Here is a 16,546-nt window from a genome sequence, read left to right on the forward strand (position 1 = left end):
TTGGTGGGACTGTGGCTGCTACACCACTGGAATGATATTCTGACCTCTATTTGGTGGACTTTTTTTTCTGCCTATTATTGTAACACGACCTTGTCTTTTGAGAAAGGCACTATATAAATTGAATATAATATTATTATTATTATTATTATTATTACTACTACTACTACTGAAGGGGTGTAGTTTTTTTTCCCCCCACTTCATCTCCTACAGACTTCATCCAACCACCACCAAATTTGCAATGCACCATCATGAGAATATTTGATATAAAAGGATGATTTGCTCATAAGGTGCAAACAAATTTAAAACAGTTGAGCCACCAAACAGGAAGTGAGGGCAACGGTATGATGCATTTTGACCAAAAGTTATAAAAATCACTATAGGACCTCATTCTAAGGGACTCGTTTTGTACATCACACCCACCATTTATTTAGTCTTTTTTAGTTCATCGGTCCAAATCCGCAGAACACGTCGCATTGCTGGGGCACTGTACAGACAAACTGCACCACAGAAGAAAATGCTTTAGGGTTTGATATAAATGAAATAAACGCTCTATATTTGAAAGCACCTAAAAAGAAACAAAGACCGATGATATAATGATTATGAGAATTTCAGAGGAAGAATTATCTTCCAACAATGTTGAAAGTAAATCAGTTCCTGGCATAAATCAGTTCTTAGCTCCTATTAAATGACATAGCTAAAGGAACACACATTTATTTTACCCTGCTGGTATAATGGACTCCTTGTACACTCATTGTTCATCTAGTTTTTTCTTTCCAGTAACTGTCTCTATTCTCGTTAATAAAGTACTTTGAATCTACTTTTGTAAGTTTCAGTCTATAGTCATATGAAAAAAGTCCATCCCATGGAAACGCTAGACTTCTCACTATATTTAAACAAGCAAACATTTCACCATTTTGATACAGTGCCTACAGATAAAGGTGATGAACAAAACAGGGAAAATTAGTTCTTTCAATCATTTATTCAACAAAAATCAATAGACGTTATATTCTTCTGCGGAGAAAGTAAATGCAGCCTTGGCTTCAGAAGCTAGTACTGGCCCCTTTAACAGAAATAACTTCTTGTAGGCGTTTTGCAAAATAGTCCACCAAATTCCTTCAGCTGCAAGATGTTTGTGGGTTTTCTTGCATGTGGGGAGATTTGAAAAGGGCAGGACAACATTTCAATGGGGTTCAAATCTGGGCTTTGACTCGGCCATTCCATAACCCTCCATTTCTTCTTTTTGAGCCGTTCCTTGGTGGATTTGCTCCTAGTGTGCTTAGCAGTGTTGTAGTCAAGTCATTAAACCTTGAGGTTCGAGTCCAGTCTCGAGTCCCCAGTGTTCAAGTCCGCATTAAGTCCAAGTCATTAAACAAAATTTCAAGTCGAGTCTGAGTGGAGTTCACTATTCGAGTCGAGTTCGAGAACAAGACCCCAACCACACCATCTGACGGTGGCTGTTGCTGCCTTTACCGTATGTGAAACTGTCTCTACTACTTTGTTGGACTAACGTCACAGCTTAACTGCCCCGTTTTAGTTAATCGGCTACAGATAAAAAGCTTGTTCATTGCTCAGCAAAGCTGCACTATCAACAGGGCAAATAACACAAGAGAGGGTTAACATTGGCTAGTTCATCAGTCAGTCAGCAAGTCTCGCCATCAACAGAGCAATGAACATAGCGTGTCACTCACTTCTCTGGGTGGAGTCTTGCCAAATAATGATTGAAGTTCAAGGTTGTCCCTATCATCTCCTCGATAGTTCTTCTACATATGGAACACATAGCAGTGCATTTTTCCCCACTGCACGAGGAGTCTGTATAAGCAAAGCGGACAATCCTGGGGCATTCACGCCAGGCATTTTAGCGCCATTAACGTTAGTTTGTTCCTGGACATGATCTACAAACAAGTGAACGTGCACACACTTGCACGAATTTTGTATAAAAATTAATGTAGATATTAATCTTAAGCCAAATTATTATGGTATGTTACAAAAAAAAAACAAAAACAGGAGTCCTCATCTCCAGTTTACGAGTCCGAATGCAGTTAATGCATGAGTCTGAGTCATCAGTGCTCAAGTCCAAGTCAAGTCACGAGTCCTTAAAATTAGGGCAGGAGTCCTGGACTTGAGTACTACAAGCCTGGTGCTTAGGATCATAGTCTTGTTAAAAAGGTCCACCTCTGGTTCAACTTCAGCTTTTGAACAGATGGCCTCATTATCTTCAAGCACTCTTTGATACGATTCAGAAGTCATAGTTGAATCAATGAATGCAAGCTTCCCAAACCTCGAGGCAAAGAAGCAACCCCAAACCATAACATTTTAACCACCATGCTTCACAGTTATGAAGTTCTTCTCCTGAAAAACAGTCTTTGGGGCACGCCACATGTGTACTCTTACTGTGGGCAAATAACTACCTTTAATTCATCTGTCCAGAACATGTTATTCCAAAAGGCTTGGTCTTTGCCTATATGTTCATTGGCAAACTGTAGTCTTGCTTTAACGTTCCTTTTGGACAGCAAAGGCTTTTTCCTGGCACGCATCCCATGCAGGTCAAATTTGTCCAATCTCTTTCTGATTGTAGATGTATGCACTTTCACACCAACAGTTGCAAGAGCTACCTGCAGATCCAGTCATGAAAGTTTGGGCTTCTTGGAGACCTCTTTTAGCATCAAACGGTCTGCTCTTGGGCTAAATTTGTTGGGGCGGCCAGTCCTGAACAAATTAACAGTTGTTTGATATCTACGCCACTTGCAGATGATTTTCTTTACAGTGGAATGATTTAGAGATCTTTTTAAACCCCTTGCCAGATTCATAGGCATCCACAACCCTTTTTCTGCAGTCCTTAGAGAGCTCTTTAGATCTTGGCATGACGACACCACACACTTCAATAGCAAAGCGAACACCAGACCCTAGACGTCTGGTTTAAATAAGACTGGTTCCACATGCACCTAAACCTGCAGGAGATCATCAATGGCACCTAATCTGGAACACCAGATTCTAATTTTATGAACTTGAAAGTGTGACAAATGTAAGGGTGCACTTCCTTTTTCTGATTTTTTTAAATTTAAATTATGAAAATGACTACAAAATGTCACTTCTGTGTGTCATTTGTTGGAGTGTATTATTTTAATCTGTAGGTACTGTATCACAGAAAGTGAAATGTTGGCTTGTTTAAATATGCTGAGAAAAGTCTACAATTTTCATGGGATGTACTTATTCCCCCCCCATATGACTGTATATGCATGAATCCATTTAAAATGTTAAAATTACAACACGGGGCGGCACGGTGGTGTAGTGGTTAGCACTGTCGCCTCACAGCAAGAAGGTCCGGGTTCAAGCCCCGTGGCCGGCGAGGGCCTTTCTGTGCGGAGTTTGCATGTTCTCCCCGTGTCCGCGTGGGTTTCCTCCGGGTGCTCCGGTTTCCCCCACAATCCAAAGACATGCAGGTTAGGTTAACTGGTGACTCTAAATTGACCGTAGGTGTGAATGTGAGTGTGAATGGTTGTCTGTGTCTATGTGTCAGCCCTGTGATAACCTGGCGACTTGTCCAGGGTGTACCCCGCCTTTCGCCCGTAGTCAGCTGGGATAGGCTCCAGCTTGCCTGTGACCCTGTAGAACAGGATAAAGCGGCTAGAGATGATGAGATGAGAAAATTACAACACACTGGCGTCATATTAAACGTGTTCTAGAACAGCAGAGCAAAGCTCCAGCTGCATTTAACTCCTCAATACTGCAAACCAAGACACACGCCATCCTATAGGATTTTCCGAAGAACATTCTTAATTTTCTAGACCCCCCCCCAAAAAAAAGGTTACTTCCAACATTAAAACTGGTTGCTTTGATTACAGCTTAAAGTCAAAGCCTGTCAGAGATGAGCTTTCTCGCTCTGAAAGCAGTAGCTTTTGATTTCATGCAATCTGTGTTTATAGCAGTGAAACTGTAGCAAGAGAGCACAGAGGGAACTGAAACAGGGATTACAGAGAAAAGCCTCTTTTCTCCTGTGCACAGTGCAGGAGCAGGTTAGCATTTTAGTACAAACATCTCTATCAGGGGAACCAATTCACTGCCCTCACATGGACCACAGATACAGAGTTACTAGGTTTTAACAAAATGATACTGGATTATGAATGGGTGATAATATTGTTACGTTGGTTTCCCAACACATTTTACTAAGGCTAAACATGATCATCCTTATTTTGACCAATATTGAAATCAATTATTTAATAAGAATTATTTGGCCAGTTTGGGCAGCACCATGGTGTAGTGGTTAAAACTGTCGCCTCACAGCAAGAAGGTTCTGGGTTCGAGCCGAATGGCCAACGGGGGCTTTTGTATGTGGAGTTTGCATGTTCTCCCGGTGTCTGCATGGGTTTCCTCCAGGTGCTCCAGTTTCCTCCCACAGTCTAAAGACATGCAGTTAAGTTAACTGGCTTCTCTAAATTGTCCATAGGGGTGCGCGCACGTGTGAGTGAGAGTGTGTGCAGAAAGGAACTGGCCACCATACCACTGCAATTCTGGCCAAGTCAACCAAACATGGTTTGCCTCAAGCCCGGACTGGATTGGTGGAGACGACGACTTAGCTAGTTTAAGCCTTTTCTTTCACATTGTACTTTATAAGCCTTGTATCCTTTCAGATGAACAAATATTGGGATTAAATCTATATATAAAGCTAAATACGGTGTTTAAGAACAAAAAACAAATTGAGTCAAGGGAGGGGGGGAAAAATCCTCCAAGTTCAATATGAAGTCCAGCATACTGTAGTCCAGTCAGTGGCAGCTAGCGAGACATGTATTTTTAGCCAAGTAGCTAAAAACCAGGGCAGAGAACATACATTGTATCAGGTAATAAAATATAAAACATGAGATAACAAAATAGACAGGAGAGAGTGTTTTATTCTCAATACTAGCGAGGTTACACACTTGTGCACTGCATGGAAAATGTAAAACCCCAGCTCTAGTTATAGCTAATAAATGGTGAATTTCTTGTTCCTGTCATGCCAGTGTGTGGGAGACATTATTACATTTGGGCAGGTTACTATGTGGAGTACCTGCTTCTGCTGAAGATGGTTGGATTGCTAATTGCGGCTGCAACAGTAGTTCTCTGGAGCCTGTTTGATTGAAAAATTTTTTAGAAGTGGGTTATCAGCCTGTGGCTAAATGCCAAATACCACATACAGAGACATGTCCTCATCTCAGCAAGAGTAGCACAAGCACTAGTTTGCTGGAGACATGAGACTTTTCTCATGACTGGGTTGCACCTGGGAGTGCTGCCCCATTAAAAGTTAGTTTTGACAGATGCTTCCCTCACTGGTTTAAGGACAATGTGGTGCCACAAGCAATGCATACACACGAGAATGGCTTCTGCACCCAGAAGTGGTGGCCCAGATCCTGGGGGGGGGGACAAAAAAAAAAAGAGGGAGGGGGTGAAACACCACCTTTGGCAGGGAACAAGTGGACCTCTTCGCCAATGCTACAGTTACTCATTGTGAGCTGTGGGTCTCCTCAATGGAGCTGGACAGTCCACTGGGTTGGTGCAATGGACCATGTCTGAATTACTCTCTACTGTTTTCATTTTCGCCTCAACCACTAACTCTGCCCACACTGCAATGTGTTTAGCAAAGGTCGATTTCCATGATTAGTGTGCACACCATCATCTGGGTCCAGCGCACTGTCTGGTTCCTAGGGTACTAATCTTCCTGCAGGGAAGATTCTACACAAAGTGAAGTGCCTATCTACATTGAAGGTGTATATGGCAGCTGTTTCAGTGCTTTATAGTACTGTGGATGGCATCTCACTGGGGGCTCCGAAAACACTCAAATCTTTTTGAAGAGAACAAGTCCACCATGGTCACTCAAGAGTCCAGCCTGGAATCTCACCTTTATACTGGAATTATTTAATCCCTCCACTTACGAGCTCATGTAGGATGTCGAGCTGAAATGGGTCTCCTAATTTTTTTTTTTCTTTTTTTTTTTTTGCTGGGGGGGGGGGGGGGGGGGGGGGGGGGGGGGGCCTGTATGTAAACACAATAGGAGTGTCCAGGACTTTACTGTTCCATGCCAGCAGAGGTTGCAATAACCAGAATACCTGCATAGTACCAAGTCTCCACTTCCTGGATTTGAGGATGTATTAGCCCAGCACATGATTTAAAAATAAATAAATAAAAATAATAATAAAACCCACATGCTATACAAGTCATGCCATTTCCATGTTTGGTGTTAAATCTAAGCCTTATACTAATTCGACTGCCATTACTGTGTTCATTTAGCCTTTGAATTATGGTTAATATTTTTACCGTGTTTGACCTTTGCCTGTTCGCTGACTCAGAATTGGATTGTATTTGTCTGCCCTGCCTGCCAGGTTCTGTAAATACCCACCTCCTGCACACGGATCCTTGACCTTCTCCTGAGTGCAGTGTGTTACACAGAATACTATGAATAGTATTAAAACAAAGAAATAATTAAAAAAAAAAAACAAAACACACAGCCTTGTGTGTTAATATAACCCAAAACAGAACTTTACCGAATGTTCGTCAGTTACATACATTTAGGCTTACTGATATCAAGTCGATTAATTGTCTAGCCCTTGTGGAAAATGGATCACTACAATGTTCACCTTTATTTATTCAGCAGAGGGATTCTTGGCAATGATTGATCAAGTGCCTGACAAAAATGGACAACAAATCACCTGACACTGGGATTCAAATCAGCAAGCAGCTGGCTGCAAGAATAGTAATAATACCTCACATTAAGTATGCGGAGTCGGATAACAGCTACAACTGTAACCTATCTTAAATGAACATTTAAATCGGGATATAAAGTAAAATATTTTCTAACTTGACCTCTGCTAAGAGAAACACTCTTAAGAATTGGATAAAGTCCGTCATTTATATGCAACTGTCCTCAAAACAGCAAATCAAATATACCATGCAGTGAGAGGCACTGGTAATTATGGATTCTCTGAAATGACTGGCATAGTACTATTTTGTGAGGGGGACAGCTGCGAAGTACCGGTGCCTCTCAGCGCATGATATATTTGATTTTTATTATATCCACATTCACTGGACATGAGCAACTGCATGCTCTAATTGGCTACTCTACTACTAGGATATCAACTCGTATACCATGAGTAGAGAAAAACAAAATAGCAGAGCGTGTTGCTGAATCAACAGAGGACGAAATAAAAACTATTCGAAAACAAAACCCCAAAAATCATCATCAAGTACTTAAAAGAAACAGAAATAGCTAAAAGAATAGAGTCCCCCCCCCCCGCCTGTTCTACACTCCAGCCCAGTCGGTGGCGGTAATGAACCTTTAAAGGTCATAGGCAATGGTCAGAGGTGAAGCGTAGAATATCAACTTTATTGTCGAGAAGAATGACCCAAAAAGCGAATTCAATCTTCCTAGTGTCTAATTTGCACCCTAAAACTGAATAAAACGGTTAAAATATACTGTTTTACCCAATTTACGAAGGTTTGTTTACATCTCACCTTATGCGCACTTTCACCGCCAGGGGGCAGTCGTCATGACGTCATTCAAGGCAAACAGACCGGGAGCAGTTCTGTGTTTACTTGTGAATCGAGCACACATGTACAGACTTTGGTCGTGAGAGGTTGTGTAAAATGTCTGAAAGTGATAGCGATTTTGAAGTAGGAACTCTCCAAATTGAATATCGAGAGGCGAAACCATATGCGTATGAACCTATGGCCGTTGCGAAGCAATCGGTGAATGTGGCTCACTGGTTTGACCATGCGGCCTCGGAATCAGACAGCAACTTGGCCGACTCTGATCGCGGTGACCCCGGACCTCAACAAGACTCGCACCCAAACAATTTATCCTGGTAATTATGATAAATTCTTACTTTTGTCGTAATACTAAATAAGAGCCCTTTTGAAGAATAATTAAACCGCCCTCTCTAGTGGATATAGGGAACGATTACTTGACAGTGTGCCGGTAGGCCACATTAGCCTGCCATCTGCAGCATTATACCATTTATAGCCGACTCTAAGCAAGGAAATATCCCTTTGTCTCATTTCCACAATGATTGTACAGGATCCCTCAGGATTCTTGACTTGTCAATTGCAAGCAAAAAGTAAAAAATGTTTACCGCCAATCTTCTCCTTTTTGCTTGAGCGTTGCTGCTCCATTTCTTTGCCTGCTTGATTTTGTTTCACGCACACAACCCACTCGCTCAGCCTCTTCCGGAAAAAGCCAACCCACTCGCTTCTCCTCTTCCGGAAAAAGCCAACCCACTCGCTTCTCCTTTTCCGGAAAAAGCCAACCCACTCGCTTCTCCTTTTCCGGAAAAAGCCAACCCACTCGCTTCTCCTTTTCCGGAAAAAGCCAACCCACTCGCTTCTCCTTTTCCGGAAAAAGCCAACCCACTCGCTTCTCCTTTTCCGGAAAAAGCCAACCCACTCGCTTCGCCTCTTCCGGAAAAAGCCAACCCACTCGCTTCGCCTCTTCCGGAAAAAGCCAACCCACTCGCTTCGCCTCTTCCGGAAAAAGCCAACCCACTCGCTTCGCCTCTTCCGGAAAAAGCCAACCCACTCGCTTCGCCTCTTCCGGAAAAAGCCAACCCACTCGCTTCGCCTCTTCCGGAAAAAGCCAACCCACTCGCTTCGCCTCTTCTCCTTTTCCGGAAAAGGCATGATCATGATACATAGATCTACACACACACACACACACACACACACACACACACACACACACGGCTGTACAGTTTGAAATTGTGATGTCAGTTCATCACATCATATCCAGGATGTACCATGACTGACTCACACCATATCCATTTTTTTAAATTTTATTTTAATGTTACGAGATACATTGCTTAAATCAAGGGTGGAACTATTTTATGGTCACGTGAGCCACCCTTGGCCAATCCCTGCACGGGAATTTTTTGATGAGGGATATAATGTCAAATAGTATGAATTCTTGACAGAACATCTCAAGACTACAATGACCAAAGTTTGTTAATTCTTCTCTTAACACATACTGACTTTATACATCATAGGAACTGAAATACAAAGGGTCCTCTCTGTACGGCAATGAAAATACTTGTGACTGACTTCAGCTTAATTTGTTTTATCATCTGCCTTAATTGTTGGATTTTTAAAAAATGAGGAAGACAGAACTGGTGAGGATATCAGATAGCAGGAATTTAAAGTTACTGCATCAGCAGTATTAAAAAAAAAAAGTCTACAAAAACACATCTTAGTAGTTAGATTTTGTTTGTGGTGCATTTTGCTTGCACAATGAAAGAAGGACTTCTGTCCAAAATGTCTTTGCTTTCAAGCAACTTTGCATATTTCTCCATAACAGAACTTCAAATACAGTGGTGCTTGAAAGTTTGTGAACCCTTTAGAATTTTCTATATTTCTGCATAAATATGACCTAAAACATCATCAGATTTTCACACAAGTCCTAAAAGTAGATAAAGAGAACCCAGTTAAACAAATGAGACAAAAATATTATACTTGGTCATTTAAATGAGGAAAATGATCCAATATTACATATCTGTGAGTGGCAAAAGTATGTGAAACTCTAGGATTAGCAGTTCATTTGAAGGTGAAATTAGAGTCAGGTGTTTTCAATCAATGGGATGACAATCAGGTGTGAGTGGGCACCCTGTTTTATTTAAAGAACAGGGATCTATCAAAGTCTGATCTTCACAACACATGTTGATGGAAGTGTATCATGGCACGAACAAAGGAGATTTCTGAGGACCTCAGAAAAAGCGTTGTTGATGCTCATCAGGCTGGAAAAGATTACAAAACCATCTCTAAAGAGTTTGGACTCCACCAATCCACAGTCAGACAAACTGTGTACAAATGGAGGAAATTCAAGACCATTGTTACCCTCCCCAGGAGTGGTCGACCAACAAAGATCACTCCAAGAGCAAGGCGTGTAATAGTCGGCCAGGTCACAAAGGACCCCAGGGTAACTTCTAAGCAACTGAAGGCCTCTCTCACATTGGCTAATGTTAATGTTCATGAGTCCACCATCAGGAGAACACTGAATAACAATGGGGTGTATGGTAGGGTTGCAAGGAGAAAGCCACTGCTCTCAAAAAAGAACATTGCTGCTTGTCTGCAGTTTGCTAAAGATCATGCGGACAAGCCAAAAGGCTGTTGGAAAAAATGTTTTGTGGACGGATGAGACCAAAATAGAATTTTTTGGTTTAAATGAGAAGCGTTATGTTTGGAGAAAGGAAAACACTGCATTCCAGCATAAGAACCTTATCCCATCTGTGAAACATGGTGGTGGTACTATCATGGTTTGGGCCCGTTTTGCTGCATCTGGGCCAGGACGGCTTGCCATCATTGATGGAACAATGAATTCTGAATTATACCAGCGGATTCTAAAGGAAAATGTCAGGACATCTGTCCGTGAACTGAATCTCAAGAGAAGGTGGGTCATGCAGCAAGACAACGACCCTAAGCACACAAGTCGTTCTACCAAAAAATGGTTAAAGAAGAATAAAGCTGATGTTTTGGAATGGCCAAGTCAAAGTCCTGACCTTAATCCAATCGAAATGTTGTGGAAGGACCTGAAGCGAGCAGTTCATGTGAGGAAACCCACCAACATCCCACAGTTGAAGCTGTTCTGTACAGAGGAATGGGCTAAAATTCCTCCAAGCCGGTGTGCAGGACTGATCAACATTTACCGGAAATGTTTAGTTGCAGTTATTGCTGCACAAGGGGGTCACACCAGATACTGAAAGCAAAGGTTCACATACTTTTGCCACTCACAGATATGCAATATTGGATCATTTTCCTCAATAAATAAATGACCAAGTATAATATTTTTGTCTCATTTGTTTAACTGGGTTCTCTTTATCTACTTTTAGGACTTGTGTGAAAATCTGATGACGTTTTAGGTCACATTTATGCAGAAACATAGAAAATTCTAAAGGGTTCACAAACTTTCAAGCACCACTGTAAATAACATTTTTGATGCACATAATGGATTTTAAAGGTTTTGTCTCTGGTAGAAGCTTTAAAGGCGACATGTGGAACCCTATAACAGAAGCTACCCAGACTTTAGAAAGCTAGAACCTTTAACTATTACAAGAATTCTTGACCATTTATTTTCTAAGGGTCAGTGTAGCATATTAATACTAGAAAAGACAAAATACCTAAATAACACAAAACACAACAAATATCATTCAGTGCTGCACTTAGTAATGTACAAAGTTAATTGACCATGTACAGGTTCTAGCTAAGGAAACAAACAAACAGTATTCACCATGTTGCCTGCGACCCTGTAGAACAGGATAAGCAGCTACAGATAACGGATGGCTGGATGTTTACACAAATACAGCGTTGCTCAAGCATTAAAAGCTAGACTGCATTTCAGATTTTTCAAGTTTAGGTCATAGAAAAAATTTTTCCCTGAAACCCAATTATTTTTGCTTAGTGGACCAAAAGCTTTGAATCTGAAGCTTTGAATTTGAATCACAGACTTCCAATTTTCTTAGTTTTTAATAGAACAACTAATGAATTTAGGGCCACGTGGCTCTAAATTCTCAGCCATTTTTTCCTGCTTCACCATGACGCAATACAAGATACTGTGTCATGCATCACGTGGTGGGCTTTCCCCGTTCACGCAAGGCATTGTGGGATACAAATTTGAAACAGGAAAGGGAAATGGAGGATGCGAGTGTGCGCATGAAACGTGAAAGACCGACTACAGTAACGGAAATGGAGAAAAGATGTTATGTTGCGAAGGAAAGGAAACACAGGACCAAATTAATAAATATCGGTGGTGAGCGAGCACCTCAGTGTGATCAGCTGTTCGTTCAGCGACAGAATGATGTAACTGTCAGTGCACGGTCAAAGGTAAGAGTGTGCACGTGCACATGGACTTCCTCTGTCTACTGACTGCATGAAGCGAGCGATTTCATGCACATTATTTGCTAGGGAGTCCCCTCAAATTAAATAATTTCCCAGCCACAGAATGGCCTGTTTTTTGTTTTTAAAAAGGATATTGCAGAAATAACAGGGATGAGAGTGCATGTTGAGAAAAAAATCTGAAAGGGGGGGGGCGGCCCACAGGTCCCCAGTGGGGTCCAGGGGCAACGTCTCGGTGAGGGACCAGGGGGCGAAGCTGATGGATTTTGGTGATTTAAACACCCAAAACCCATTAATTTTAGCAATGAAATATATGTATTTTTCTCGAAGTTGATATCCCAATTCAACATGCCATCAACTGAAACTTTTGTATCATGACAAGTGTTCTTTCTTAAATATCATATCCCACCTTGTTTGACTTTTTCAGCATGTTCAGTGCAACCTTTTAGGTTTTGGAACAATAGACCCATAAACATCACAATGACCAAATTTCAGAGGGAAGTAAATTTCACTGATTTTATGAAAGCAAAAGGCTGTCTACCTTTAAATATTCTCTTCATCCCAAGTCATTCAACCATCTACTGAAAACTCATGCTGAATGATAAACAGCGACATGGGACGTTATGATTCATGCAGTGTTCACACATCCCAGAATGTTACTTTAGAAAATAATTGTGTAACATTTGTATTCTGATGGATCAACCCCAAAAAGATGTGTACGTGTGCTGATCCTGACCTTTGAACTTGCCGCTCTCAAGCAGAGCTCCCGACTCCTCCAGCGAGAAGAATTCCTCAATTGAGACGAAGTTGTAGTCCACTCCGGAGATCTCCCCGTCCCGCGGCTGCCTGGTGGTACCTACATCACGTACACACGTCATAATGAATATAAAGACTTAAATTCAGGTAAACTGTACTATATTGTACTTTCTGAAAAACAAAAAGTTTATTCATTATTTAGGCAAAGTGACCAAAAGCAATGTTAAAAGTTCCTTCAAAAAAAATTCTGTTATTAAGTAAGCCACTAAAAAACAGACAGGCTCAATAAAAACAGAACCAGTTAAAAGTTTGGACACCCCTACTCATTCATAGGCTTTTCTGTAGTTTGACCATTTTCTACATCATAGAACAAATACTGAAGACATCAAAACTATTAAATAACACATGGAACTTGTATGGAATTATGTGGTAAACAAACAGTGTTAAACAAAATTTCATATAAATAGCCACCGTTTACCTTGATGACACTTTGCACACTATTGGCATCATCTTAACCAGCTTCATGAGGGAGTCACCTGGAATGCTTTTCAATTAACAGGTGCCTCGTTAAAAGTTAATTTGTGTAATTTCTTGCCTTCTTAATGTGTTTGATCTCAAACAATAAACAGAGCGGCAGCTACAATTATCAACAGTCCATAATTATCGACACCTTTTCAGATTTATGAATAAAAACAAATTTTACAAAAAAGGTGAGTCTCAGTTACAACAGCTATTATTGGTTAATTAATCAACCGGAAGACCCCCCCTCCCCTCACCGTTTGATTTTGTTGTCTGATGACAGCTCGTTACCCGAGATGGATTTTTTTTTTTTAGCACGATCAGCAATTTGAGGAAAACCCGGATGTTATCATCGCAGGTAAGCATGGTGGAAAGATCACAGACATGTTTTTACTGATCAAAGTCACTGATATTTCATGATCTCCTTGTCGAAACCTACGTTGTTTCTTACCCTTTCATTTGACAGTCGCCATTTTGTATCTAAACGTGCGTTTGAGAAGTCACGTGATGTTTCAGTAACAGTGATCACTTTCATCAGTGTCCACCATTATCGACACCCTGTGGAATTAAGTGATATTTACAACTGTTATGTATCGATCTTTGTATAACACTGTTGAAGTAGATGAAGTACTTTTATATATATATATATATATATAAAAAAAAAAAAGGTGCTGTGATTTATAATAATTTTTCTGATTCATAACAGAATGGGATGTTTATAGAGTATTTGGAATCCTACTGCAATAAATAGAATTAGACCAGAATTAAATTCCCAGCAGAAAAAAATAAATACATTTAAAAAAAAAAAAAAAAATGCTTGAAATATTCAGATTTTTCTAGTCCATTCAGGAAATACTTTTTTTTTTGTAGTTTGTTGTAAATATCTACCGTACCACCACATATTACAATATCAGTGGACATTTTATATTTTGGTTCAAGGAATGACATGCGACCTTTGTAACCACATGAAAATCCAGGTCAATGTCAATTGCCTGTGGACATTTATTGGTAAACTACAAAACTAGAAATTAATACAAACAATATATGATTAACAAAATGTGATCTATGAAAATACTTAGAAAGTGGGTGAAAAGTGGAACAAAAAGTTTGACAGGCTACACATTCAGTTCATTTGTTTACAAACATTAGAATTACTTCCTCATTTACATAAGCACCAACATATAAAAGATATTTTGTACTAAATATAAGTCTACGGAAAACAAATTTGAAATAAAAACTTGTTACCATATAGTGATTATTATTATAGAAATCAAAATCACCTGGATGTCGACAACTGTGGACAAAGGTGTCCAATTGTGGCGCGGTGTCACGTGATCAGATACGTCAAGTCATTAGGAATCAACTCCCCCCAGTGGAAATTTGAGTAATTATTCATGCACAATTTACATATTGAAAGTCTTTTCTACTTTTGCAATGGCCAAAAGATCTTTACGATGTCCACAATTGTATACGCCGCTCTAGTGCTAGAAAAGCATATAGGATAATACAGAGCTTCCACTTTTGGTTTTACATATGAGGTAATGAAAAGGTGTGTAGTGCAGTCGTGCATTTTCTACATATGATTACTGCGCTCACAGAAGGATAATGAACAAAATCCTCCGAGACTGCAGCTTGTGCGCGTGCCATTGCTAACTGCCATTTTTCCACGTCACTAAGTTTAAATGGCTACACTGTTATACAGAGCAGAACAAAAATCAGTGTGCATATCATGTCTGGGTTAATCAACTGGATTAAAATTAATAAACTCTCTGCTCATTTAACACACAGTGTTGAGCTGCTTATTTACACTTCAAGGTCTTAGGATTTGGCAGTAAACCATGGCAAGGTCAGATTAACTTCTCATTTTCCTGACTTTATTGTTGAAAGCTTTTATCATAGAAACCGTCAAAAACTGCAGGCTTGTTTTTTCAGTCTGCCTATAAGTAATGAGTTTTATAAAGAGAGAAAGTGTTAACAGGACAAATATAAACCTTTTTGGTGTACATTACTGTTATATGTTCAGCCATAGTACAGCCACTCTGCTAATTCTCATTCATATCCCCATTAAATAAAAATACCCAATATTAGCACACAGACTACTGTATTAAAATAGTGTATATCAAATAAGATTCTAAATAGACAGATTTGCTCACACTCCGGCACAAAGAAGTGAAGCGGGAATTAAGTCACTTTATTTTCTGAGTAAGCAGGCTAAATCTGATCAGTAAATCACCTCAGTCAAACAATCCTGTCCAATTCCGAATATTTCAGTGGCCAGATTATCCTACTGGACACCTACTATACCATAGCACTTAAGCATGCTCTCTCTCATTATCTAACATGAAGCAAATGGAAAGTTAATAATAAAGCAACACTGAGATTGAAGACTAATGCCGCTTTTCCACTACCAACGCGGCTGAGTTGGGCTGAGCCGTGCCGTGCTGAGTTGGGCTGAGTCGAGCTGAGCGGGGCTGTTGGAGTTGCATTTCGACTACAACTGCACTGAACCGTGCTGGCTGGAAGTGGGTGGACACATTGGGTGGAGTTAGCGAAAGTGGGTGGACGTCAGGTGATGTCGTTAGGCGGCGCAAACAGTGACATCAGTGACCTTTTAAGCGGTAGTCTCACGACCCGGATAGTAAACAATAAACATGGAGGACATGGTGTCGTTAGTGTTGCTGGTCTTGGTGCTGTGGCTTGTTGTCACCGACAACGCCAACAGATACTGGCAAGAGCGTATAGATGAGGCGAGGCGCATAAGGCTTCATAATTCTCATAATTCGTAATTCTTCTTCTTCCGGGTTTACGGTGTTTACAGATCCCAGCGTGCTCGCGGGGCGTGTGTGGGCATGTGAGGACACTCCTCCTCACCAATCAGTGCACAGGGGAGTGTCTCCTCACGCCCCTAGCCCCACTCGGCTCGGTTTGGCTCGCTTCAGCCCCACTCCAAAACCGTGCGAGTTTTGGGGGCTGAAGCGAGCCGAGTCGTGCTGTTCTTAGATAGTCGAAACGCGAGCCGTGTCGGGCTGAAGTGAGCTGAAGCGAGCTGAAAAAGGGTAGTGGAAAAGGGCCATAAACTCCATTGGGACCCCGTCCACACGTAGCCGGGTATCTGCTAAATCGAAGATATTTTTCTACGTTTTGGCCTGTCATCCACATGAAAACACATCAAAAACGAATATTTAAAAAAACTCCGGACAAAGTGAAGATTTTTGAAAACTCCGTGTATGCCTTTTCGTGTAGACAGAGATAACCGGAGTTTTGCATTTTAGAACGTCACAATCTGCGCCAAAAAATGACAACAAATCTGCCCTGACATCAAACGTGCGACCTTTGTTTACTGCAGAAACCAGATTAAGCATGGACAAAGAGTAATGGATCGGAGTAGTGCCTTGAAAGCGCTAATTATTGTGCAGGTGCTATTTACATG

General features: G+C 40.8%; 1 protein-coding gene across 1 annotated transcript in view; it reads right to left on the bottom strand.

Moving 5' to 3' along the window:
- magixa (MAGI family member, X-linked a) overlaps nt 1-16,546 on the bottom strand; it is a 128,453-nt gene that overhangs the window by 97,020 nt on the left and 14,887 nt on the right. The window contains exon 3 of the mRNA XM_060931943.1: nt 12,578-12,697. Within this exon, the coding sequence (XP_060787926.1) occupies nt 12,578-12,697 (120 nt within the window). The remainder of the gene's footprint in view (nt 1-12,577; nt 12,698-16,546) is intronic.

This window comes from Neoarius graeffei, chromosome 10 (genome assembly GCF_027579695.1).
Source record: "Neoarius graeffei isolate fNeoGra1 chromosome 10, fNeoGra1.pri, whole genome shotgun sequence".
Lineage (NCBI taxonomy): Eukaryota > Metazoa > Chordata > Actinopteri > Siluriformes > Ariidae > Neoarius > Neoarius graeffei.